This window comes from Platichthys flesus, chromosome 17 (assembly GCF_949316205.1).
Source record: "Platichthys flesus chromosome 17, fPlaFle2.1, whole genome shotgun sequence".
In the NCBI taxonomy this organism is placed as follows: domain Eukaryota; kingdom Metazoa; phylum Chordata; class Actinopteri; order Pleuronectiformes; family Pleuronectidae; genus Platichthys; species Platichthys flesus.
In genome coordinates, this window is record NC_084961.1 from 10033071 (window position 1) to 10059487 (window position 26417).

Sequence of the window (26417 nt, forward strand, 5' to 3'; positions counted from 1 at the left end):
ACCACGTAATCAGATTCATGGGAAATAAAACAACTACCAGCACATTAACCTGTAAACTTACATAATTTCAATATTGCAATCAATATACTGTGTAAAATGTTATATAATAAGTTCATTACCATTATTTGTTGTTTGAAGTGTTTATTTATTTGGCATTTGGAATTTTATTCTATCACGTGACAACTTGTAATAAAGCTATAAAATGGAGAATAAAACAACTAGTCACTGAGCAAGTGTCAGAGGTTTAGGACAGAGACACTTCAAACTCTTTAATCTGAGTGTGTTGGATAACAAATGTGAGTCTGATGGTTCATTGTGTTGTTCAGCTCATCAGTGAAAGTTTGAACCGCGTCACGGTGACGTAGCAGAAGTGAGACAGCGGCTCCGATGAGCAGCAGCAACCAGCTCCTTCCTCCCGGAGCCGCGCGAAAAGCTGCGTTCACACCGGAATTAGTTGGATGCGGAGCTCAGGGAGTCCGTCAGTAACACAACCCGCCGACAAGCTGCAGCAACACCGCAGCATCTGCTCGGGCTAGCGGGGCTAACTCAGCGAGCTAACAACGGCTTCTAGCGTCAGGCAGCGGAACAGCCGCGAGTTCGAAAGCAGGTCCGTCTCCGTTCATGACCTGTGGAGCAGAGGACTGCGCAGTGACCCGGGACAGACAGCGGACTCCTCAGGTGCTCCGAAGCGGAGCAGCTCCGAGCTAACGTCCGGAGTTTATAGCGACCAGCAGCTAGCGGTCACGGCAGGTGTCTCAGCCCCGGTGCTGCCACTGTCACATCCGAGGAGCTCCGGGCACTGAGACGAGTCATGGCCGGTAACCACCCTGCAGGCGTCAGCTGCCAGGCTAATGGAGAGAAACCCCCGGGGCTAGTGTCCGGCACCGGCCGCTCGTGTCGCCTCCAGTCCCAGTCCGAGTCCGAGTCCGACGTTGTGCCGACCGTGAAGAGCTTAGCTCGACTGTGCAGCCGGGACGAGGAGGAGCGGGCAGCGGCTCTGGAGGAGCTGAGCCAGGGGATCCTGGCGAGTCTGGGACTGGACAAACCCGGCTCCACACGGCTCAGTAAACGGACTGTCCTGCATCTGCTCCGCCTGTCCCGCTCGTGTCCGCTACAGGAGGTGCGGGAGAGGGTAGCCGGGCTCTTGAGGACCGCACAGGTAATGTTAGGATCGTGTTTATCTGCCTCCATCATGTTTACAGTTCTGTAGGACCAGGTTGATGTCTGATTCACAACAGGCAGGAGTTTGACACATTTTAGGGCCATTACTTTCGCCTTTGTTAACACCAAGCAGGTGATTGGTTAATATGTAGGGTGTTAACACAGCTGATCAGCGATCGGCTTGTTATGCGTTGGGTTGCGGGTTGTTTCATCAGACAAACTGTGGGAGCTGACGCAAGACTCAGCTGCGGAGTGCGAAAACAAGCAGGCCGGACACGCCCCCTCCCGGTGCCCTGAAAAACACCAGACACACCCCCCGGGTCCCTGCTCGGCTTCTGGAAGTAAAGAGTCAGGCAGATCGCACGCGAAGCTTCACACGAACGATCCCTTTATTCCTCTCGTCTGTTGGAATCAAGAAGCTGTGACTTCTCTCCTCCTCATGGCGTCTGTGAGTCTGTCGCTCAGCTTGTGGGGGATTTGATAAATCCGCCTGTCATGAAACGAGTCGCTCCGGTTACAGCTGCTCCGGTCAAAGTAGGTCTGGTCAAGTTCAACGGAGCTGGGGGTTTTGCAGACATTTTTTCTGTGATCATAAAAATGATCTTCAGCAAGTATGTTGACAAAACAAGTGATTTGATATTAAAGCTCCAGTGTGTAAGATTTAGGTCAAAGGGATCTATTGACTGAAATATAATCAAAAACAATCCTAGTGCTTTTTTCACGAGTGTGTTTCATCTAAATTATACAAATTGTTGTTTCATTAACCCTAGAATTAGCCCTTAGCCCTATTTACATCTGGAGCGGGTCCTCTCTATTGAGGCTGCCATGTTTCTTGTAGAAGCCCAGACTGGACAAACTAAACACCCTTTGAATTTTATTAAAACTGAAGGCTACCACAGTTTCCCTTTCTTGTTTGGAAGGGGAGGGTGAGGTGGGGGGCGTTCAGCTGCAACACGACACTTCACCACCAGGTGTCACTGGATTCCACACACTGCAACGTTAATAGCTCTAATAATAAATACAATTTATTACCTTACATAAATAAGGCTATAAATGGCTTAAAAAAAACACATCGGAATAAAACAGATCAACGTAAGACAAGGCTATAAATAAGAAATAGAACATAAAAGAAAATATGAAAAAAATGACCAACATCCATTAAAATCTTTTAAGTGATAACCTTTTATTTTTTTTTAGGAGAAAGGAGTTGATGTACCTCGGGCTCTGATCTCCTGTCCAAGTGCCTTTATCCCTGCAGCACAGGTATGTGTGCCGATTCATTTATGGATATTGTATTGATATTATATTCACATGTGAAACCCACGACCTGTCTTTATCAATGTTAAAATGTATATTCAGAAGACCTTTTTGTTATTATAAGAACAATAAATGTCCATTCTTGTAGTGTAGTGCAGGCCTGATAAACAGTCAAATCAGATTATACCTTCTTGTCCCAGGTGTTGCTGGTAACACTGAACTGCACCTGGGATTGTTAAGTCTGTTCCACGCTGGCTCAAATTAATGATATCTTGGATTGGAAAACAACTAACTTCTTTCTTGGGTGTGTGTGTGTGTGTGACATATTTTATGATAAATAAAGTGAAAGCCTTGCCTGAGGGGTATAGATAATTATTCTGCTGCAATATTGCGGTGCCTGTTGCTTCATGTCATCAAGAGAAGCAACACCAGCGATGTGTTGCAGAAGCTGATGACGGATCAAGCTGCTTTCATGTGTGACTCACTCCAAACTTTCCACAGGAGAAATGGGAAGTGTTGCTTTGTCGCCCACAGGAGAACGTGTCCTCAAGTGTATTTGAAACATATCGTGCGCTTTGCTGTGGAGGAATCAGTTGTCAGTTGTGAACATAAACTCCTTTCTCAGACGCTGAAAGGAGAACTGGACCAGGACATTCTGATCGAGTCCTTTCTTTCCCTGGGTCGCGTGGACCACGCCACCATGGTGATGGCGCTGCACCCTGCGTACCTCAGCTGCTTCCTGAGGGCCCAGCATGCTTTGTTGGAGCTGGACGGCCCCTTGCCCTGTCACTGGAGACATTACATTGCTGTCATGGTAAGAAAGACAAAATATATGATTATTAAACAGTGATACCTTTCAGAACCTTAACATCTACTTGACCTCAAAATAAAGATATTTTTTTGTATCTTAGTGTGTATCCATACATACACAATAAACCCCCCAATAAAAGTGAATACAAATGCATAAAATACATATTTGTTGGCTGTGAAATTCCTCTTGGCAATAAACGGAGCAGTTATGGTAGAAATGTGATGCACTTATATGGCACTTTATGAATCTTATAGACCACTCAAAAGGCTTCACACATTCCATTCCCACACTCGGGGCACATCCCTCAGGTCTGGGTGAGGAGGTTTTTTTCAGAGTAACAACCACGTTTTGGCCTTGTGTTTATTACCACATGCATTTATTCTTTTGCTGAAATAACATCAACTATAAATGCTTTAAAGCCTGTAACTGGTCCTTGAAAGGCTACAGGCTCAGTTATTTCAGGCTTTTAAAATAAACGTAAATTATTACAGGACTAAGAGTTTAAATATTCCAAATTATTCTCTCAACAATTGACAGTTACAGCTGAAAGAACTGATAGTAATAACTATTGTCAGTGCTGGATCTTAATGGAACTTGTCTATAGCTGTATTTACTCCTGTGTGGACAAACAAGTATTCTTATTGTAGCTGCACAGTTTGTACAGTTTGGGCTTTTACACTTCAGCTTTCACAACAAACCGATGTTGTGATGTTTTATCATTATGATGCTCCACTTTGGACTCGTGTGACAGGTCATTGACTCATTGGAGTTTCAGTGTCTGTTGCACCAATGATGCTGGACTGATTCCCGGCTAAAGGAGGAACAGACTTATGCCCTAAATATTGAAGGATTTCAAATGTTTGTTTCCCAGGCCTTAAAAATGTAAACACATTGTTGTGTCAAGTTTACAGGTTTAATGGCTCTCATCATGCCTCATATATAGAGGGGTCGTGTCCTTTCACTTCAGAAATGCCAGTCATGACATACTGGTGGAAAAAACTCAGTTGTTTTGTTATTGTTTTGTTGTTGTCCTTTGTATTGATGAGCACGGACAATACTTTACTAAAATGTAATTCTTCGTTTTTTTATTATATTACGTGTACAGACCGTGTTTGTTTCCTCATGTGTGAACTCTGCCTCCTCCTGATGTCCCGCAGGCCGCAGCTCGACACCACTGCTCGTACCTGGTGCAGCAGCACAGCGCCGGCTTCCTGGAGGCTGGAGGAGAGGAGAGCTGGCTGAGCGGCCTGCAGCACGCTCCCACTAAACTGCGCAGCCTGCAAACGCTCAACAGACTGCTGGCCCACCGACCCTGGCTCATTACACAGCAGCACATCCAGGTCAGACACAATGCACACAGCCCACTCCCTGTTCCTCTCTCATCATTAACTGTAACAGAAAAGAGATTTAATACGTTGCATTTCTGACTCACCACACTTCTCACTGCAAAATAGACACCCCACAGTTTTACCCAGCTGTGAGTAATCGATTCACAGTTTACAGACGCTGACTAATCATCTTTTTGTGTCATATGTTACAGTTGTAATTCCACATCTATGAAATGTGATTGTCATCAGAAATACTCAGACTTTAGATACTTGGTGTGTAGCATGACCCCCCCCCCCCCCTCCCCCCTGTCCCATCATCTCCCCTCCTGTCCTGCAGGAGCTGGTGTGTCCGGGGGCGGAGCCACGCTGGTCACTGGCTGAACTTATCCACGCTGTGATCCTCATGGCACACGCCCATTCTCTCTCCTCCTTTGTGTGGGGCTGCGGCCTGAACCCGGAACCCGACCACATCGGAGGTCACACCTTCCAACCTGCCTCCCCTGGTCACCTTCCCCACAGCCCCCACAGCCCTGCTCCTGAGGACGGCAGGCAAGAGGTGAGTCAAACCACCAGGGACGAGGCCCACCCCACAAATACAAATGTCCACTGCTGACATAAAGTTGCTCTCGTGAAAAAAATCTAGTTAGTTGCTAAATCCCGTCTCTCTTGTTCCCTTCAGTTGGTTGAGGGAGGGATGGAGGTGGAGGTGCTGATGAAGAGGATGGTGGAGCTGCAGCAGCAGGAGGAGGAGTGCACACAGGAGGAGATGGTGACTCGCTTTGAGAGGGAGAGGAGCGAGAGAATTCCAACAGGTACCAACATGCAGGTTTAACCCGTATATCTTCTGTCATCCACCCTGTTGATACTTCTTAACCAACTTCTTCCTGTTTAATGTGTTTTTTGTTTTTGTTTTTCACAAGCGGTGGTGCGTGGAGCTCCACCCGACCTGCTGCTGCATCTGGTGGAGGATCCAGAATTCAGATACGAGGATTTTGCACCAAGAGGAGAGCAGTCTCCGCCCACAATGAGAGCCCAGGTGGTTTGAAGCTTCTTTTTTTTTTTATCATTATTTTTGCAGATAGGTGATGGATCAAGTTTATTGTTGATATATTATTTGAAACAGAGTCGTGTTTCAACGACTGAAATTAATGACATGTCATTTTTAAATTGAATATCATCTGGGTTTTGTGACTTTCCACTATTAAAGGACACTTTAAACATATATTTTAATACAAACATATTTAGCAGGCCTAGTACAGTTAAATGATAGTAAATATCTTACCGTCTGATGTGTGCAGGACTATTCGTGGGAGGACCACGGCTTCTCTCTGGTCAACAGACTACTGCCAGACATGGGCCAGCTGCTGGATGAGAAATTCCAGGTACCCACAAATTCAATGTGACAGAAATACCGTCAGTAGAAACTACACCAGGCTTCCGTGTGGATTACATGACAGGTCAGCTCCAGGATGTTGTTTTGAATTAGTGACACACTGTGTAAACAAACTGAAACTTGAGATTTGGAAGAAAGAGCTCGGGGGTTGAATATTTGCTCCTGAAGGTGTTCGACCGGATTCAGATGTGGTGACTGTAGAGGCCACTTCGCTGAACTCATGTTCATGTTCATGAAACCAGTTTGAAACGACCTTTGCTTTGTAACAAGGTGCATTGTCATGGTGGTAGTGGCAATAAGAGGCTGGCAAATTGTGGCAATAAATAGATGCACATGGTCAGCAGCAATGCTCAGATAGGCTCTGGCATTCAAACGGTGATAAACTGCTGTTCAGGGTCCCAGAGATGAAAACATTCCACACACCATTACACCAGCAGCAGCAGCAGCCTGGACGCTGACTGGTCGGGCTGGGTTCTTGGATTCTGACCCACCTGTGTCGTCCCGGTGAATCGGTGTCGACTGCAGACTCAGACATGCTCAACGTTTCCAACCTGGGGATTAATATCTGTCTGGAAATAAAAAAGATATTTTCTTCTTTTTGGGCTCTTTGCTGCACCTAATGAGGCCTCCAGATTTTTCAAATGGAATAGAGAAATAGAGACTTCTTTCACACATCTTACCCATATATCTCAGACATTGCTTCATTCTAACAGATCAAAGTTTGTTACCGTCTGTCAGAGACGCAGCTTCTGCTCAGCTCCAAAAAGAGATTGTCAGTTAACACAGAGAGAACTCAATCTAGTACAATGTGGGAAAGGTGTCCGTACTGGAAATTGGTGTTTTACATCTTGGTCTTAGATTGCAGAATTTAGATTGATTTACCAAAACACGAGATTGATATTTATTAATATGCTACTAAATTGTCACATTAAAGGTGGTGAGCAACTTGACCTATCACAGGATGGCCATGCATGAAGGAGTGGACACGCACACTCTAAGGAAAGCTCTGTGGAACTACATCCACTGCCTCTACGGGATACGGTCAGTAAAACACACACACACACAACAAATGTCTCTTCCAGCCCCCCTAATAGAATGCCTGTGAGAATACAGCAATAAAAAAAGAAACCTAATCTCTCACATAGACGTAGAAGATGCTGTCAGTGATGTGGGAAAATGAAGCATCCAAGAGTTTTCAGTGGTGAGGGCAGAAGCTGGTGTTGATGTGTAAACAAAAACACAAGGTTTACCGCAGCTGAGCTCTTCCCAGACGCCACCCCCCCCCCCCCCCCCCCTCACCTGAACGTTTCTACATTCGTCAGAAATGGGCCTAACCTTTGTTTTCTACACGCGCAGGTATGATGATTACGACTACGGCAGCGTGAACGTGTTGCTGGAGCGCTCTCTGAAGTTGTTTGTTAAAACCATGGCCTGCCACCCGGAGCAGACCACGGCTCGTATTTACCACTCCTTCTGGAGGCACTTCAGACACTCTGAGAAGGTAAGAATCAGTTCAAACACGCCCCTGCCGCTGCCTCTTCAGTCACGATGCAGGAGTCATTTGACATTTTAATATGTCGTCTCTCTTTGGTTCCTTTTTAACAAGGAATTCATCATTTGACATTACGCTGTGTCGCTTTTTTCTTATCTTTTAAATGTCAATATAGAAGGGAGCATTACAGACGGGGCTTGAATGTGTGTCACCCAGTAACCTCAAAGTAATGTCACATTATTTTATTTTTCTTACTCATTTTCTCTTTGTTTTTTTGCAGGTTCATGCAAACCTTATAGTGATGGAGGCCCGGCTGCAGGCTGCCCTTCTGTACACCTTACGAGCCATCACACATTACATGAGATGACGCACTCACTCATGTATTTCCGCAGACGCTGAGCCAGCTGTGACTTGTCCACGGCCCCTTGCATTTACACAACATCCACAGTAAAGCTTGCACACGCAGAGCACACACTACACCGAATGTTTGTACATGCATATCTTTAAGTGTTAATGTTTTCATGCTGATTTGCGACAGGGATATCTGATATTTAAAATGTGTTACTTGTTTTTGCACTGAAGCGCACCCGCTTTTGTTTCACTGCCTGAGCCTGAGTCAGTGAAACGTGTTCCTGTCGTGCACAGACACGTCCACGTGCTGCACGTCAAGTGTTCAGGTGGAATTAGGTCTGGTATCATTTAATCCTCGTCATCGTTCACTTGTTTCCTTTGCTGGACGTTGGTTGTTTATCTGACCGATATCTTTTCATCACAACCTGACAACTCATACCTCAGTCTTCTCTATATGCAGCACATGGAGGCTGAGATATAAAAATAAATTAAAGACAAAATAACTTGTATTTTTATATGCAATAAAAAGTTACTTTGTTATTTAAATCAAACAAGTTGTCAGTTTTAATCTGTTCCGCACTTTTTAAACAGAAGTGTCTATAATATTGTTTGTTGCAACAGTCAAATACACTGTTTGTGTGTCTACTCTGGCAACAGCTTGTGGCCGGAGGCATTATGTCTTCAGGTTGTCCGTCCGTCCTCTTCTTGTGAACATGGTATGAACGCCTTTAAGACATTTCTTCGAATTTAGTACAAAAATCAGTTTGACTCAAATTTTCACAGTGACCTCAAAAACGCTTTTTTCTTTTCCTCCAGAGCGCGTTGTCGTGAGAAGCCTCGACAGAATCCTTTCAAAATCAGCACAAATGTGCACTTAGACTTCCTTCATGTTTTTGGCCTCTTGAACATGATGACTCAAGTCTGCCTTTCGGGTTTTCTTTCTAATTCGACCGCTCAAAGATGAACTGAATGAATTTCAGTGGTCAGAGGTCACAATGACCTTCTGACTTAGACTGAAAGTGCACTTATGGGTGGAGTTATGCATCAGTAGTTATAGTTATTCATTGACTTGAAGATGAATGTAAGAGAAGGTACATGACTTTGCCTCTAAATCTATCTATCCTTTTATTAAATGTCCATAATATGCAATGAATAAGTCAAAAGCTGAAATGTCCACCTTTTTCTTTGAAGCTGCACTGACGCACCACAAGATGGAGACAAAGGCTTAAAAACATCCGTCAAAAGGGGTTATCACACCAGATCAGTGTGCGCGGTGAACCGGTGGAGTGTGAATCAGTGTGTCCTCGGCAGAACGTGCACGACTGAAGAGAGTTTAGTGTTTTCATACTATCATGAAAAGATGGCCTCACCCTAGTTTTTCAACTGTAGAGGTGAAAAAACGATTATAAAACAATTTTTAATGTTCGAAATTCCGGTCTGCTGATAGAAGTGTTTATTGTAAAATATCTGCTTATGGAAATACGTTATTATTAATATTAAAAATTATATTATTTGTACCTTCAGTCTAATTGGTCCCTTTCCAACATGTGCACGCGCGCCTTCCTCTGGGGCTGGACTGTTCCGCGAGCCTTCCGGACGAGGCGCGCGCTCACGTTTCATTTCATTGTTGCCGCGCGCTGCTGTACTTCTCCCCCCCCACCCTCACCACCACCACCACCGGTGCGTCCCGCGAGCCTCGATCCGGTCACTGCTGCTTATTCACCGGGATAACGAAGACTTCACTGTCCGGTACGTGTTGCTGAGTTTATTCTGTGTTATTATTATTAATCATGATGATGTATTGATGGAAGATGAGTGGTCGTTTGATTCAGCATCAACTGTAGGAATCTCACTTGACACATGAAATATGGAGAAGTTTATTATCATGTAGCGAGTTGATTCGAACTGTGTCATTGTTCCGTAACTAAGAAGAAGTTAGTTGTTCTAGTTGTGTTACGAACACAGCAGGGTGGGTGTTTCCAGCTGCCCACCACCACCTCAGGCCACTCTGTCCATCTGCATATGTTCATATAATAGGAATGTATGGGCTATACAAGCCTGTACATATATAAAATAGCCAAGTTAGTGTGTGAACATGGGGAAACTGCACAGTTGAATAAAAGGAAGTCTAGCCCGTTGATGAAGTGAGAAGTTCATATATGTGTGACCTCCACCACTTCCACTCTTGTGCTGCATGCTAACAGAGAGAGGGGATGATATTTAGAAATCCAACCGCACTCACAGGTGTGATGAAAGAGACAGAGTCCCCAGAGAGTTGTCTCAAGTCTGACGAGAGCTCTGCATGTGAAGGATCTTTAGAAAACCAGACAATCAGATTTAGAAGATTTAAAAAAGGTTCAAGTGTCGAGCAATGCATTTGAATTGGGTCTGGGTCGGTGGCTGACACCTGCTTCATGTGGGATCATAGCTGTGAACGTTCTGTCTGATTTCTCTCAAACTTTTAACTCTAACTTCATGCTGTCTGCCAGTTCTCATGGATTCATGTTCCTTTAGTAAGCGGCCGTGATTTATTTAGCATCACAATTACCGGATATCACCTTGAGAAAAAGGCAGTGCGTCCTTCACATGCCCTTCTACTGTATCTGAGGCGTTTCTGTGGCCTTCTGCAGGTGTGTGTTTCCTCTCCCTGACAGAAGATAGGTGGAGGCTGTGGGATCACACCTCCGTCTCCAAATCTCTAGAAAAGCTCTTGTGGGTCCGCGTGAAGGAGTTGTCGTGGAATTTTGAGGGTCGGATGTTGGAGGGAAGAAAATGCGATTAGACCGTCCAAGGCCGCACTTCATCACTTCCTGTTTCTTTACGAGGTCAGTTCCTGTCTTTAGCCACGGGGTTAGGCAGGAAGGAAGGGGGAGTGGAGGCTTTTCTGTTTTATTTTTTGTGTGTAAGGTTAGAAATGGTCACATTCATCTCGAAGCTTTCCCAGCGGACTAATGTTAGCACCCATGGGCGGAGGGTGTCCGCTGAGAGTGCTGTGTTGATGAGGCGTCGAGCATGACCCCAAAAAAGTATCTTCCTCTTTTTAAAACATGCCTCGAAGCTAAAGAAGTCAGACGTGACCGTTCACTACCTTTGTGTTTTCCAACAAACCACCTCAGTCCCCTGTATCAAAAGGAAGTGATGACTTCATGTGGAAACAGGACGTCCCGTGAACGAGACACTTCGCTTTTCCACTGCTAGAACTGTCTCCCTCTCTTTTTTTTTCTGTCCAAGTGTGTATATGTGCTCTGTCGTTGTGTGTTTGTGCTCTCTTAGTGTGTGTACGTGTTTATGAGTGTGTGTTATGTGCTGTGTGAGGGTTCGGTGACAGCCTGCTTCCCATTGTCCTATCATTCCTGCCCCACTCACACTCTGCATCCTGTCAGGCTTCCTGCAAAACCAGGGAGAGAGTCGGAGTGAAAGGTGGGTACGTGAACATCTGGAGAAACTCTAAAAGAGGAGAACTGAAGGTAGAAATGATATAAAACTATTAAAACTCCTCATATCTGAACAGCTGTCTGTGTGTTTGTGTGAGTAAGTGTGTGTGTGTGTGTCACCCTTGTGTTCCCATGGTGAATTCCCTGCAGGGAGCTGCAGCTTATCTGCAGTCCACCGTGCAGGAAAGGGTGTGTCCTTCGGATTTGGATGTTTGCGAGTGTGACGATGGAGTGTGATGCTATTGTGATTTCAGAAGAGTTCCCTGAATGCATGTTAAAGCTTCGTAGGTCAGAAATGATTTGCTTCCCTGTATTGTTCATAGTATACAAGTATACACCAAATTACTTTTCTGCAGATGTGGAAAGTAAGTTAGTAACAGCCTGTTGTTGACCTAGCAGAAACCAGTGTGAGACTTCTCCTCACCAGAAGAAACAGTTTCACTGTCTTTAATCTGCATCATCTATGCAGCTTCTACAAAAAATCTGTAATGTCAGCATCCAGTCAGTGAAGTGAAGTTTAGTCTTGAACCCAATTAACTCAGGGTTGTGAGAGGGATGAGGCTTTTTCACTTTTTTGGACTTCAAACACATTTTAATCAGGAAAATCATTCTCAGATGAACAAGTAGTGAATCTTCCGTTGTGGCCTTGGCTTCAACTGGGTTGTTATTTTGTAGTTTCTAAAAGAGCGAAGTATGGACCAACAATCCCTTCATTTCAATCAAGGTGCAGCAAACTTCCCACCTTCATAGAAATCAGTAACCTAAAGATTGTTTTCATTAAGATCCGAGAATTGCATCTTTAGAAATAACACAATAACATCTCTTCATCCGCACCAGATTGTCTTCTCTCCTGACACAGAGCGCATCCTTTCACTAGGGGCCCTGGTACCAAGAAAACAGACGCAGACCAATACCTAACCATAATAAAACCCGGTCGTGCAGGGTAATTAAAAAGTATTTGTCTGTAGTATTAAGTTGTGATGAACAGAAGTAATATATATTGACGGCTGCATCATTGAGCAATGACTGTTTCAATGTTGTTATGTCATACATACAGATGTTGCAGCCGGCACAGTGGGCATGTGACTGAAGAGACTTTTACTTGATGATTTTTTAATTGTTTTAAGGGCAAACTTCCAAAAAGCTGAATGTTTCCTGTATCTTGTCTTCAGTGATTAGTTTCGAGAGGCGCAGAGGAACTCGGGCTGCTCTTAAATGTCTCTGGTGTGGTCACTTTGTTAAAATGCAAACACAAAAAATACCAAGAAATCTATACTTTGACACTTGCCTCCGCATACTGTACACTGGGCTTCAGTTCCAATGTTTTTTTCAGATAGAGAGGTCAGCTGCGTATAGAGGAGAATATGCGACTCTTAAGGAAGACTAGGGTTTCACGAGGGTGTTTCTTGTCACCTCATGTCAACTGAAGAACTATGTGCTATTAAAGAATCACCACAACCTCGGTGTGAAGAGAGGAAGGCAGACGACAGAAACTGCATCTGGTCAGCAGGAAATCAGCAAAGGAGAAATGGCAGCGTGGCCTCTACCGCTACGTGCTCGTGTGAATACACAAGGTCCCTGTTACTGTGCCGATGTCTGCCACTCTTAGAAAACCCGGGAAAGAAGAGACTCTGAGCCAAAGGGCAGCCGTGACATAAAGGCCTCTTTTTCGGCTTTTAACGTTTATCCTCTCTGTCGTTAAATCTCATGAAGAAAGAAGTTAGCAGCGGGAGGTGGATTGAGGGAATAAGAAAGGACAGTGTTGCTGGAGGGGTGGGGGCCAGGAGGCAGGAAGAGTAAACCGCAAACAGAGAGGAAGATGTGTGTGTTTGTGCTTGTGTGTATTTGTGTGGGTGTGTGTGCGTGTGGATGGACCCTGTCCTCGGTTTCCAGGAAAAGGAGGGAGCCGTCAGAGGGGTGGACAGGAAACTCTAACAGGGCTAACTTCCTGCAGCTCTCCTGATGGCTGACCTGATAGTGAACGTGTGTGTGTGTGTGTGTGTGTGTGTGTGTGTGTGTGTGTGTGTGTTCCTGCACACGTGAAATTGTCGCATATTTTACTGTAAGCGAGCGACTGAAACGGCTGAGAGGAATTTGGTGGAGTTTGTTGTCTGGACGGAACAAACCACTGGAACACGTCCCTTCTACTGGGAGCTCTGGTGATTTCTCCAGATGAAAATGGACGTCTTTTTTTTTTTTTAAACTTTTTTTTGCCGTTCAGCCATAATCTGTATTGTTCTTCCTGAGTGGGACTTCCCGCACATTCCTCAGTAGGGGGGGAGGCTGCAGGCCAGAGTTGAGTCAGCTCGAGGAGTTGCCTGTTTGAATCCCAGGGCCACTCTAGATTCAGTTCCCAGTTTATTAGGTCGATTACCTCGATGGACACAGCCTCAATCTCATCCTTACAATGTTCATGACAACACAGTGGAATCTACGAATGCAACTGAAGATTATTTTCATTATTTCATAATCTGACAAAAGATTTTTCAACATTTCCTAAAACCCAACGTGACATCATCAAGTTTCTCCTTTTTTTCAAAACCTGAGGGAGATAAGAGAAGAAAGCAGAAAATAGTTGCTGGTTATTTTTCTGTTCATTTACTAATCAATGAATGAACTAATCGCTTCAGCTTTTCAATCCTGTGTATTGATCTGTCATTGTGTTCTTCATTGTGCGGGATTGTGTCGTTTGTCACTGTTGTCTTGTAGCTGTCTGTCTCTCTGACGTTTGTGCTTTATGGCAAATGATGCATTTCTAAAAACGACACATTGCAACCATCATAAGTGGATTTACCGCAGTAACACACTGCACTACAATATAATTAGGTATAGAGGCTTGAGTCATCTACAGCCACAGGTTTGATGCCGACACGGCCCTTCGCTGCCTGTCTTCCACTCTCTCTCTCCTGTATAGAACAGAATGATTGTACAAAGGAAATTGTACAATGCATTAAAACATAATGTGATGGGTTGATTAATGATTATGGGGCGCGAAGGGATGGATTTTGTTTTGGAAAGAGCTGAGCCGTCTCTATTATTCTTCCTCCACCAATCTTTTGTTTTTGTTGTTTTTAGGGTGCACGTTATAACTTGAATGCCCTTGAGCAAGGCGCTTGGCATAAGCATTTTTCCCTGAAGAGAGAAAGAAAGAAAGCAAAAAGAAACCACTGCTTTCATCTGGACAACATGACTCCTCCCTATTTACAAAAAAATTATTCCTTAAGCTTTTAAGATGCACAAAAATTAGGACGTGCAGCTGCTCTGGACCAAATGATCCAGAGCAGTTTAGGATATAATTAGAGTGAAAGGGTTGTCTGGTGATGTTTCTTATGTTAGGTCTTATGCTTTCTCCAAAAGCACTTGTGTTGATGAGAAAATCTCTTGTTGACTGTACACAGGGGTTGCTGCGCGCGCACACACACACACGCACACCACACACACACACAGACACACAAACACACAGCGTGTTACAGTCCTGTCTGTGTGTTATTATTTCCTCTTGATGTTGGCAGCTGCTTTTGCTTTGTCAACACGCGTCCTATTGAAACAATGTGGTTCGCTCAAAACTGGAAGTCGAGAGTTGCGTACTTGTGTGCACGCTGACACAATGATCTTTGTGAAACGCAATTTCACATCTTTCGTGCTTTTCACTCTGAGTCACACGCATGTTTCTCAGCCCCTAATATAAACCATCTCATCTAATTGTCTAACCTTATAAGCAAGTCCTCACCTTACAAGTACACGCACACACACACACACACACACACACACAAACACACAAACACACGCACACGAACACACACACACACACACAGACAGCTGTTGACCAGAGAGAACGAGTGAATACCCCCTCATGAAACTGCACAACAAAAGGGGAAGTGGCTAACCTCACATCTCTCTATCTCTCTCTCTCTCTCTCTCTCTCTCTCTCTCTCTCTCTCTCTCTCTCTCTCTCTCTCTCTCTCTCTCTCTCTCTCTCTCTCTCTCTCTTTCGTCTCTGTGTCTCTCTCTCTCTTTCTCTCTCTCTCTGTCTCTCACACTCCTCTCTGCTTTCTCTGACTCTCCCCTCACACGTCTCTTTATTCATGCTTTACCGCTCTCGAGCCTTTCTCGCACATCCTCCATCACCTTCTCCCTCTCGGCCTCTCTCTGCCACTCATCAGCTCTTTGCCCCGCTCTCTCATTCCACCCCCTTGTCACTCATCTCCTCCCCCTTTTTTTTGTGTTCCAGTGGCGATGGTGATTGACAGATGATCTGACAGAGGAAGACATCAGGTGAGAAAAAAAGTTAACTTCTCCTTCCTGTCTTACCTCAGCCCCCTCCTCCTCCTCCTCCTCCTCCTCCTCCTCTTCCACCTTCTTGCGGGAAGTGGAGTTTTTATTTAAAGTTTGTGACTTCTCTTACTCTCTTCACAGTTCTCGTTAGTTTCTGTGAAAGTGTGTTGCTTTCACTTTCAACCGGCTCAGCTCACCCACAAAGACAAGATATTAAAGGGAATTGATGACTTATTGAAACGTGAAAATGTATCAACTGTTGTTGAGACCTGCCATACTGTTATTATCAATACATTTTATTTGAAGTAATTCATGTGACTTCATGGGAACTCGACTGAGTTCACCTCAGCACATAGACTGCACATGAAGATGGACTCCACCTTCTCGTCGTAAGTCATCAGTTCTACTCATGCCTCGTTTTGGAGCGTGATACACGCTAGGGATAAAGGTCAGGGTATCTTGGAATCTGCTGCTTTGATTTTGACGATAAAATTTGTATAAATTACTGGAGAAGCCGTTCATACAGACTTTTAATTTGAGATATTTACTTTCCCTGTTATTTTGGACTCTAAGGCAAAGTTGTTGTCATCTCTGGAAACAAGCCTGTTGTTGCTATGAACTATCATACAAGTACCAGGTTTAAGAAAAGTGTTTTAAGCCTGTTTTTCCTCTGCTCCTTTCATAGACGCTGTCGCCGTGCTGGTTATTATGGGGTGTGCCTGTTGCAAGCAGAAGAAGTCCGACAAAGCAGCAGCAGCATCAGCAGCAGTGGATGCTACAGACCTGTCTCCTAGCAACGCAGATGGAGGGTTGTCCGCAGCTTTGACTCAGGGACGTTACTGTCCCGACCCCACTCAGACCATCCCCGACTTCAACAAGGGCTTCTCCTGCGGCACCGTCTTCCTCAACACCACCACAAACCAACGGCCTGGAGGCATAACAAGTACGACTCTGTGTGTGTGTGTGTGTGTGTGTTTGTGTGTGTCATAAATAGACACAAGAATATTAAGAGTGACAAAAACAGTATTTTCTTACATATTCAGTCGAACACATTTGTATCTGTTGGAACCTTCTGTGTGTTTAACCACTGTTTAACTGCGCAGCATGAGTGATCCACCAACAGGATACTGCTGCTTGTTAAAGGGGTTAAATGGTTACTGAGGGTTAAGTGGTTGTGACCCGAGTGTACAACTTTAAAAGTGTTGTGTGGGTGTCTGTCTGTGCGTCTGTGTGTGAACAGGTGGCGGAGTCACTCTCTTCATTGCTCTCTATGACTATGACGCTCGCACGGAAGACGACCTTACTTTCCAGAAAGGAGAGAAATTCCAGATCATCAACAATACGTGAGTGCAAACGCACAAATGAACTGCGTTTTAATCACATTATTGGTTTGATTTCAGATTTGAGCAAAAGCGAGAAAGGGACTCAGTACAGTGCCTACCTTCACCGAGGCTCAACAACCTGCTTAAATACAATCAAGCTGCACCAAATTTCCCACACTCATAGATATCAGTCCCCTAAATAGGCCTAATGTTAAAAAAACGTAGATCCTTGAATTATTCCCTGGGAAATTGTTAAAAATATCAAAAGGTTCCCTTCGGCAAGGTTCTGGGATCCACCCCCTGATCCGGACCTGCACCAAACTGTGATGGCTTCCCCCCTCACCCATAATGCATCCTTTCATCAGGTTTCATGGTAATCTGCTCAGTTATTTTTGTTTCCACTTAAAAAACAAACACAAAATGTGTTTTAATGAGATCAGCCATGACTCCATCCAGCCATTAGCTACACCACTTATACTTTAAGGAGGGCTGGAGCCGATCCCCGCTGTCATTGGGCGAGAGGCGGTGTGCACCGTGACAAACAACCTGTCACTCTCACACTCAAACCTCTACGAGGAATCAAGGGTCACCAAATAACCTGCACGTCTCTGGACTGTGGGAGCACCTGCATAGTCCAGTAAATGTTTCTGTCCCATTCTAGAAATCTAAAACAAGTTCGAATGAGGATGATTCGATTTGCTTTCGCTGCCTGGGTCGTCCCCTCATGTCTTACAACCAACTTCACACATGTTCTTTATCTTTGATCTCATCTCACCACGTCTTCTAGTTTTGTGTAGATAAATATCTGCTTCTGAAATTGTTGTGTTAGAAAGAGGCTGATGACACACGATAGAGGTTTTGGCAGATGAACGCTTAAGTGGGAACAAAGAGGACTTTTTCTACTGTCATGATTTCATTTAACAAAAATATTAATATGAACTCATGTTGCTTTTCCATAAGCAAACGTTTGTTTTGTGTCGATGTGTCAGTGAGGGCGACTGGTGGGAGGCTCGATCTTTGGACACTGGCAAAACAGGTTACATCCCCTCCAACTACGTAGCTCCAGTCGACTCTATACAGGCAGAGGAGTGAGTACACACACACACACACACACACACACACACACACACTCACACACACCTTGTAATGAAAGCTTTACACCATATTCTGCGTGGTAAGTGCGGATAGTTAATGATGAAAGTTTTTCCGATAATCGAGATGAAGTCTGAGAGCAAACATCCCATGATGCCCACTGTGGGGCTGTGGTGACCCATGTGATGTTGTCATGGTGACAGGTGGTATTTTGGGAAGATGGGGAGGAAGGATGCGGAGCGACAACTTCTTGGCCATGGCAACCAGAGGGGAACTTTCCTCATACGAGAGAGCGAGACCACCAAGGGTAAAGAGACCGCACTCTCTCACACACACACATAAGCACGCACATACTCTCTGATAATAGACACAAACTTTCTGCTTTGTCTTTCTTTCTATCTCTCACTTTGAACCTGCACAGTGTCTCGTTGTCCTCACCCTTCCTCCCTCCTCCCTCTTTTATAGGCGCTTACTCTTTGTCCATTCGTGACTGGGACGACAACAAGGGAGACCACGTCAAGCATTACAAGATCCGCAAACTAGACAACGGAGGCTACTACATCACCACGAGATCCCAGTTTGACACTGTTCCGGAGCTGGTTGAGCACTACACAGGTGACCCACACAAAAACATTCACAAGACATGAAGTCATCCTCTGTTTTTCTGCCTTTCGGTCAGACTGGGGAATCTTCATCACAACAAAGTGTATTTATGTTCTACACACGTCTTAAATACCTTGATTCATCAAAATCTGTCTTATTCAGTTTCTGGATTTACACTAAGTCAGTAACTTAGTAACATTTTCTGGTGTTTGTTCCTATTCACTCTTTCATTTTGATGCAACGTTTTCTGCTAATGTGCTTCATCTATTTGACGTCTCAAATGGATAGTTCACTGAAAAATGGAATATTCCCTCATTATCCACTCACCACTATGACGATGAAGGGGCGGGTGAAGTGTTTGAGTCCACAAAACACTTCTGGAGTTTCAGGGGCAAAGTTGTTTTGCAGTTTCTGATCTTACAGGAGATAAGATATAATGAAACAACCAGCTACATCATCATAATGCTGCTTATGTTCATATAATAATCAACATAATCGTTATATAAGCGGAAATGAACAAAGAAGTTCCCATCGAGTGCTTCTACTTTTATTAAGTACATGTTGCTCATTATACATTTATACTTTAAGGGAAATCAAAATTTGTAATGCAATACTCTTACTTTGGGGTTTCTCCTCTTTTTCTTTAGTAGATGATCTAAATATTTCTTTCACAACCAGCTGTGACTTTTTCAGCCTCTGAGTTTGTGTGAAATATAAAAAAAGCCTGGTTCACACCCTCCACTTCCTGTGCTCTCTGTCAGATTAACTCTGCCCCCTTGTGGCTCGTGCAGATAATTCATTCTGCAGTTTGAGCACTTCAGATGGACCATTTGTGTGTTTGTTTTTTTCTCAGTATTCTAAGGTCCCTGTATCGTCTTCTTATGTGTCTGTACATGATGCTGCTGCTGCTGCTCAGAATTTGTGTTAACGTCTGTTGTGTTCAAATTTCTTTGTGTCTCTAGTTTTTTGTTTACTTGTCAGTTGCATAAGTCACACAAGCAACCTGTCTTGATCTTTCTTTATCTCTGCATTTGCTCTTTTCCTCTTTGGTGTCTCCTTTTCCTCTTTGCTTCTCTGTGTGTCTGTCCCTCTCCCTCTCTGTGTCAGAGAGAGCGGCAGGACTGTGCTGCCGTTTGATTGGCAGCTGTAAACGGGGCATGCCTAAGCTGGCTGACTTATCAGTGAAGACCAAGGATATGTGGGAGATTCCCCGGGAATCCCTGCAGCTGATTAAAAAACTGGGCAACGGCCAGTTTGGAGAAGTCTGGATGGGTACGGACTGTGTTGCAGGGGGTGGGGAAGTAACAGCTGGAGCACACCTGGATAAAGGAGTATTACATCGTTGGTTGTGTTGGGTTGACACAAACATCAGTAAAACATTTCCGGTGTATAGGCCCAAACAGACACTCTGTAAAGTCCAGTTCATCTCACTGTGTCTCCTATTACACCCCTCAAATATGTTATAGGCCCACACATAGTCTAACAGCAGCTTGTAACTACAGAAGTGAAAGTGTTTAATATCCAGGTTTGCAGAGCTGTTCCTCCTCCCCTGGTCTTGCATGTGCATGTTCCATCATCTCACCTCCCCTCTTTGTCACCCCCCACCCCCCCACCCATCTTTTCTCCCACCTCTCCACTGGTCTCCATCACCATTTTCCTCCTCCACCTCCATCCCTGGCTCCCATCTCCACCACCATCAGGCAGTAATGACGGTCTGTGTTATTACCTCACCCATGCCTGCGTTAATTCCAAGCCGCTCACCATGGGCCTCGGGCGGGACGCCTGGGAGGTGCCCAGGGAGACACTGATACTGCAGAGGAAGCTGGGACAGGGCTGCTTCGGGGAAGTGTGGATGGGTGAGACAGACGCCGCCTTCGACCTTAGCTGCTCAGCGTCACCCGTTGAGGTGTCTGTCCTGTAGCCAAGATTGTAGCTCGAGCCGGCTGTGGCTGGCCCGTTATATCTGTGTAGGCAATAAATCCTTTCACATTCAACCAAGTTCTTGTTGAAGCTGTCGTACGGCCTCCCTCGGTAAATCGCAGTGTGTGAGCCGTGCAGAGTTTCTCCCAGGGACCAGACAAACTCTGGGCCTGTCCATGTAGCCCAGGTGCTGCTGATGTAAGGCCAGTAAACCTCCTTCTCTGCTAACATCCCCCTGTCTCATGTCATGCATGCTCTCCAAGATAACAATAATTTGCATGCAGGAAGATGACCAAGTGTGTCTTGGAAACAGCATGCATACTGTGTGCCTTATTTTTTTAAATATACACCTGCATTCATGGCTGTTTGTGTTCCGGTATATGTCTGTAGCATGTAGAGTACAAACAGTCATCCACCTGTCAGTAAGCCTGGATAATTGTGTGTGCCTGCGCAGCGTGCCTCTGCGAGTGTTAACGCCTCCTTGTCTGTATGCCAGGCATGTGGAACGGCACCACCAAGGTAGCGGTGAAGACTCTGAAGCCGGGAACCATGTCCCCCGAGGCCTTCCTGGAGGAGGCCCAAATCATGAAGAGACTTCGCCACGACAAACTGGTGCAGCTCTATGCCGTCGTGTCTGAGGAGCCCATCTACATCATCACCGAGTTCATGAGCCAAGGTATCGGGCTGAGACGTCTGCATTACCTGTGACTGTAGACACAGTACGAGTCGCTGCTGTTTCAACCGTTTTTTAATCTGCATTAGGATCATTTTAAAATCATCGGACACATGGTGATTTTTTTCTGTCGCAGTGAGTGCTGTAGTTCTTTGTTTCCATGTACGGGTTTTCAGCGAATACTCTGGCTTCCTCCCGCAGTGGGTTGTGTTGATTGGAGACACATAATGGACTGTGGATGTGAATGTGAGCATGAATGGTTATTTGTCTGTAAGTGTCAGCCTGTCCAGAGTGTGCCCCGCCTCTCGCCCCATGTCAGCTGGGATTGGCTCCATCTTCCCCCCCCTGCAGCAACCCTCATTATAAACCATATAGATAATGGATGGATGGATGACTTTGATACATGAGAAATTATTTTCTAATAAAACCCTCAGGAATACAATTCCTGGATCTGCACCAAAAATGTTTCACTTGCTCCCATCCTAAGTTGAAACCATTAAAAATGATGAATATTTCAGATTTCCTGGGCATTTCAGGATTTAACTCAAAACGACAAGCAAAAACACAACTTTCAAATCAGATCGGTGGGAGGGAGACTTTTCATGAATTGTAAGAACAAAGGTTTGAGCCTCTGTGCCTCTGTGCTGGGCAGAACTTTGTTCTTCCTTCTTAGTGAAGACCTTTGCCCTCGCTCTGAAGGTGGCCTAGGGGCAGGCAAAAATACTTCTTCAACATTCACAAAAAAACAATTCAAAATATCTGAATTAAAATGAGCTCATTCCAAAGAAACTAAGATATTACAACTGTGAACAGATTTATCAACACCTATCTGCATAGAAAATGCATGATGTGCCATCCATGTGCAGGGTACATGGAACCTGTAGACACACAGTTGAAAACAGGCCTTGTTATGATGCCACATTTTCTTTTTCAGGAAGTTTACTGGACTTCCTAAAAGATGGAGAGGGACAGAACCTGAAGCTGCCTCAGCTGGTGGACATGGCTGCCCAGGTGACTGAGAGACACACCGACACACACAAACCCACACACTGACACACCGAAACAAAAGTGTTACCTCCGCTACAGATCTGAGCTGTTTGTGCCTTGTTGTGTACGTGTGTGTGTGTGTTTGTGTGTGTGTGTGTACAGATTGCGTCTGGAATGGCGTACATCGAGAGAATGAACTACATCCACCGTGACCTGCGAGCAGCAAACATCCTGGTCGGAGAAAATCTGGTGTGCAAGATCGCTGACTTTGGGCTGGCGAGGCTCATCGAGGACAATGAGTACACAGCCAGACAAGGTAATAGCGAGGGATCATGTGTGTGTGTGTGTGTGTGTGTGTGTGTGTGTGTGTGTTTCATTGCACTTTTGTCCATCTGTGAGGATCAGTTTGATTATTAGATCTTACTGAGTGAGGCTATTTAAAAAAACTGTCAAAAAGTTAGGGTTAGGTGTTTTCTCATATGTGTGTGTGTGTGTGTGTGTGTATGTGAGAAACCAAGATAGAGAGACACACTGCGATGATTAAGTGTTCCTGCCTCTGCCTCCGTTCCTATATTTGTATACATAACCTAACCTAATTATACGATTACGCATCTTCACTGTGTTGCCATGGTTTCAGGGGCGAAGTTCCCCATCAAGTGGACGGCTCCGGAAGCTGCACTGTACGGACGCTTCACCATCAAGTCCGATGTCTGGAGCTTTGGCATCTTACTGACTGAGCTCATCACTAAGGGACGTGTGCCGTACCCAGGTACTGGAGGATGCCTGCTGAACACGTTGTGATTTCACATGCAGCAGCGATGAGTTCATGCTTCATCGTCAGTGAAAAATTCTTTCAGCATTATTCTGATAACACAACACTCTGGAAGAGGAGGTTAAAATGAGTGGTGGAGTGGTGGGGAGTGTCTGTTTTAGCCAGTGGTCATTGATTTAACTCAAAACTTGATGGGTTAAAGTCACAGTCAAGGCCTTTTGCCAAACGTTCCCACAGTGTACATGATGCCTGTGATGTTTGTGGTACTATAGTGGCAATTAGTTTCACATCAACCAGCTGAAGACAGGAGCAACCACAACGACAGAGAAAGAGAAGGTCAATAAGAGCTAGAGTCGGAATTTATAGAAGAAAGAATTAGAAAGAAAAGTCTCTGATGCTCCAGTTAAAAACTTCAGAGAAGGATTACAGTCTCGAAAAGAGATGCTGAGGACATATGTCATAACCACGTGATAACAGTGTTTGTGTAGCTACTCTCACTGCCAGAGGGGGGAGACAAAATTTGTGCACCCAGGTTTAAGTGCCTTGCCCAACAGTGCATTGACAGTAAGAAGAGTCGGATGGGAAAAGATGTGTTACGAGGCTGCGACGGTGCTGTGCAGTTGGTGTTTCTGATGACGCCTTTAACCATTTAAATAAATGAGGAACTCTTACAAAACGATACCATGACACCTAGAATTTCTGATTTTAAACATAATTTATTAAGATATAGCATTTGTAATTTGTTGTTTGTTGCAACATTCCATTACGCAATTTCAGATTTGGAACTACGGCCGGCTTAATACGATCTTGTATTAAAACTTAATCAAAATATTCCTAATGAATTAAATAAGATATTATCAAAATGATTAAAGAGGTAAAGAAATAGATGTATCTTGGTAAGTATTATAAAAGCAAATATTTCACATTTTAAAATTCTTAAATAGAAATACAATAAGCTGGCCTTTTAGTGGCTATTTTATTATTTATTTCAGTTGATATAGAACAGTAATTACTTACAATCTATTTTGGTGAAACCTTTTTGTCTTTTCTGTCTTTGTCCATTAATTACACTTTTAAATTTCTTCATAACTCAAAGTCTTTTATAATACAGTTATTTGAAAATATTTTGTAGAGATACAGCCTGTCTTTTTGTTTAATTTTTATTTTGCAAGATTTGAAAACCTTTTTTTCCATTGGCAGAAACCATATTGTGAAGTATACTAGATTAAACACAAAACTGAACTATTTCTAAGCCTGTGTCCATCCCCTCCACATCCCCCCCCCCCCCCCACCCTCCTCCTAGGCATGAACAATCGCGAGGTGCTGGAGCAGGTGGAGAGGGGCTACAGGATGCCCTGTGCCCCGGGCTGCCCCAGCTCGCTCCATGAACTGATGGTGCAGTGCTGGAGGCGGGAGGCCGACGAGAGGCACACGTTCGAGTACCTGCAGTCCTTCCTGGAGGATTACTTCACCGCCACGGAGCCGCAGTACCAGCCCGGAGAGAACCTGTGACCACCCTCGTGTATATAGGAGAGACATGAAGCGATAATCGAAAACAGAGGGCAGACAGACAGAGGCACACATACACTGACATGCGCCTACTGTCATTGTATTTGTTGCTCACACACACACACACACGCACACACACATATGAAGATGCATATCATTGCCTTGTTTAATTGTTTAAAGGCAGCTCCTTCCCTTTGGTCAGTGATCCCTGCAGCCCGCTCAGGACAGCTCAGTCAGCCGTGTTGGAGAGCGGAGTCGGAGCTCTGCTGCTCGGGCCTTGCAGGAATGTTGCTTTACTCTGTAACCATGACAACAAGGAACTGAAAGAAGATGTAGATGGTTGTGCTGAGGTGGGGATGTGTGTGGGGGGGGGGAAGTCGAGCTGGAACATGATCTGTTCAGCGACCATGTATGTTTCTTTTTGTTCCCACTGACAGGAGTGAATTGACAGAGATTAGCTGTTTACCTAAGATAGATAAAATCATTATAGAAATGAAAATCGTCTGCAGCAGGTTATGGAACAACAGGTGGAATACTGCTTTTGAAAAACTGTGAGAATGAACCTTGCAAACCTGTGTAACTGAATTGATTATGTACAGACACGGCCGCTCTTATGTAAGCTTCATGAAGATTGATGTTCCTGTGTTTCAAACGCTGTTTTGTTATTTAGGTAAAGAACCTGATCCAGGTCTGGCTTCATGTGCCTCAAAGTGGTCAAATAAAGGGCTGGTTTGGATTTTATATTCCCAATCATTTGTGTGTAATTTTGTCTCCTCTGCTGTTCTAATTTAACTCAGATATATCTGTGTGTCACCACAACTTCTAAAACTAGAGTTAACATGTATGCAGTTTTCAGCCATTGGGAGGGCAGGGGGAAGCGTTCTGCATGAAGGTGAAAGATCAGTGGAGAGGTAGTGTTTCATTGTGTTGTCTTGAAAAGAATGTAATCTTTACGTTGAGACTCCCCTGTCATTTTATTTTAATAAAGATAACATATCTTTTCCAAGTTAAGTCACGTCTCTTGTTCAATGTGCATTTGGATATTTATGATGTTTTTTTCCGGTTAAAACATGTATGAGAATGAAAGTCATTTTCCTTAGTCTTCGTGTTCTTTTCATGATTTAACTGATGTATGAGGCTTATGTGAGGATTTATTTATTTATTATTATCATCATCATCTGTATGGCTTCTACAGACTGAATTGATGAATCTAATGGGGAACAAAAGTTCATGATTTAGAGCAGGCCTGAAGTGTCACCAAATAATCTGTAGCTTCAATTTGAATATGAATATTATAATATAAAACAAAATAGGCAAGGCAATTTCACTTGTATAGGACATTTCAGCTATATTTAAATCTAGATAAAAGGTGAGATGACCATTGTAAAAGCAACATAACACGTTATAAAAAAGCAATTGAAAAATCAGAGTTACAAAGAGCAGAAACATAGATAAATATTATTATAATAGAGAATGAAAGCAACAGTGCACTAATAGAATAGCATAGAATAGAATAATAGTGTTTTTCGTAACCCAGACAGTTGCTTTCTGTCCTCCCACTCTTTCTCTCTCTCCTCTGTCTTCATTCACACTCGCGCTCTCTCTCCTCGGCAGTAAACTACAGTTCCCATGGTTCCAAGGGTTTAGAGTGAGGCCAGCTACGGGTGCCCGGATGCTTTTGACAGTCAGGCACGTTGGAGAGGCTCAGAAGAGACTGGGGCGCACGAGAGGCAGAGCTGGAATCGCAGTGGCGGAAACGCACGGGCGCACGTCGGTTATTTGTGCCTCCCGCAAACCGGGGAGTCCCTGTCACTGAGAACCGGAGGACAGCGCTCCAGCGCGGCCGTGTCACCACCCGACCCGAGGGGCAGACTCTGAAGCAGCGTCCCCGCTCCCCGTTTTTGACATTTCTCACCTTTTCCCCTGCTTTTTCCCCCAGCCTCTCTCCATCTTTTCGGGCGCAGATGTCGGTTTGAGCCAGAGGAGAGGAGCGGTCGCACGAGACAGCGGCGGCAGCGAGGAGACGTTGACGCGGGA

At 44.5% G+C, this 26417-nt stretch overlaps 3 protein-coding genes across 9 annotated transcripts in view; all 3 read left to right on the top strand.

The window, feature by feature from the left end:
- matn1 (matrilin 1) overlaps positions 1–365 on the top strand; it is a 2269-nt gene extending 1904 nt beyond the window's left edge. The window contains exon 3 of the mRNA XM_062410305.1: positions 327–365. Coding sequence (XP_062266289.1) covers positions 327–365 — 39 coding nt within the window. The remainder of the gene's footprint in view (positions 1–326) is intronic.
- sesn2 (sestrin 2) lies at positions 362–8347 on the top strand. Of its 4 annotated transcripts, none has more exons than XM_062409928.1 (11): positions 366–1159; positions 2359–2424; positions 3044–3232; positions 4387–4569; positions 4895–5113; positions 5237–5369; positions 5478–5593; positions 5856–5939; positions 6885–6991; positions 7307–7451; positions 7723–8347. In XM_062409928.1, exons 1-11 carry the CDS (start codon positions 812–814, stop codon positions 7807–7809), a joined length of 1677 nt encoding a protein of 558 aa, XP_062265912.1. In that variant the 5' UTR covers positions 366–811; the 3' UTR covers positions 7810–8347. The 4 variants fall into 4 exon arrangements, 3 of the variants coding, with proteins under 3 accessions (XP_062265912.1, XP_062265914.1, XP_062265913.1); XM_062409930.1 differs by lacking the exon at positions 366–1159 and adding an exon at positions 1466–1609; XM_062409929.1 differs by lacking the exon at positions 366–1159 and adding an exon at positions 1642–1695.
- Positions 8348–9444: 1097 nt separating this feature from the next.
- Positions 9445–25391, top strand: yrk (Yes-related kinase). Of its 4 annotated transcripts, XM_062409679.1 has the most exons (14): positions 9445–9542; positions 15459–15502; positions 16188–16445; positions 16743–16845; positions 17814–17912; positions 18120–18223; positions 18382–18531; positions 19627–19791; positions 20220–20375; positions 20936–21115; positions 22047–22123; positions 22262–22415; positions 22737–22868; positions 24175–25391. In XM_062409679.1, exons 3-14 carry the CDS (start codon positions 16211–16213, stop codon positions 24381–24383), a joined length of 1764 nt encoding a protein of 587 aa, XP_062265663.1. In that variant the 5' UTR covers positions 9445–9542; positions 15459–15502; positions 16188–16210; the 3' UTR covers positions 24384–25391. The 4 variants fall into 4 exon arrangements, with proteins under 4 accessions (XP_062265663.1, XP_062265659.1, XP_062265662.1 ...); XM_062409675.1 differs by lacking the exon at positions 20220–20375; XM_062409678.1 differs by lacking the exon at positions 19627–19791.
- Positions 25392–26417: the final 1026 nt, after the last annotated feature.

Excerpts from the sequence above, each read along its gene's own strand:
- sesn2 (XM_062409928.1), top strand. The coding sequence starts at position 812 with ATGGCCGGTAACCACCCTGCAGGCGTCAGCTGCCAGGCTAATGGAGAG. Across the intron at positions 5,114-5,236 it reads CTGAGGACGGCAGGCAAGAG|TTGGTTGAGGGAGGGATGGA; the intron begins GTGAGTCAAACC and ends TGTTCCCTTCAG. Across the intron at positions 5,940-6,884 it reads TGCTGGATGAGAAATTCCAG|GTGGTGAGCAACTTGACCTA; the intron begins GTACCCACAAAT and ends GTCACATTAAAG.
- yrk (XM_062409679.1), top strand. The coding sequence starts at position 16,211 with ATGGGGTGTGCCTGTTGCAAGCAGAAGAAGTCCGACAAAGCAGCAGCA. Across the intron at positions 16,846-17,813 it reads TTCCAGATCATCAACAATAC|TGAGGGCGACTGGTGGGAGG; the intron begins GTGAGTGCAAAC and ends TCGATGTGTCAG. Across the intron at positions 22,124-22,261 it reads TGGTGGACATGGCTGCCCAG|ATTGCGTCTGGAATGGCGTA; the intron begins GTGACTGAGAGA and ends GTGTGTGTACAG.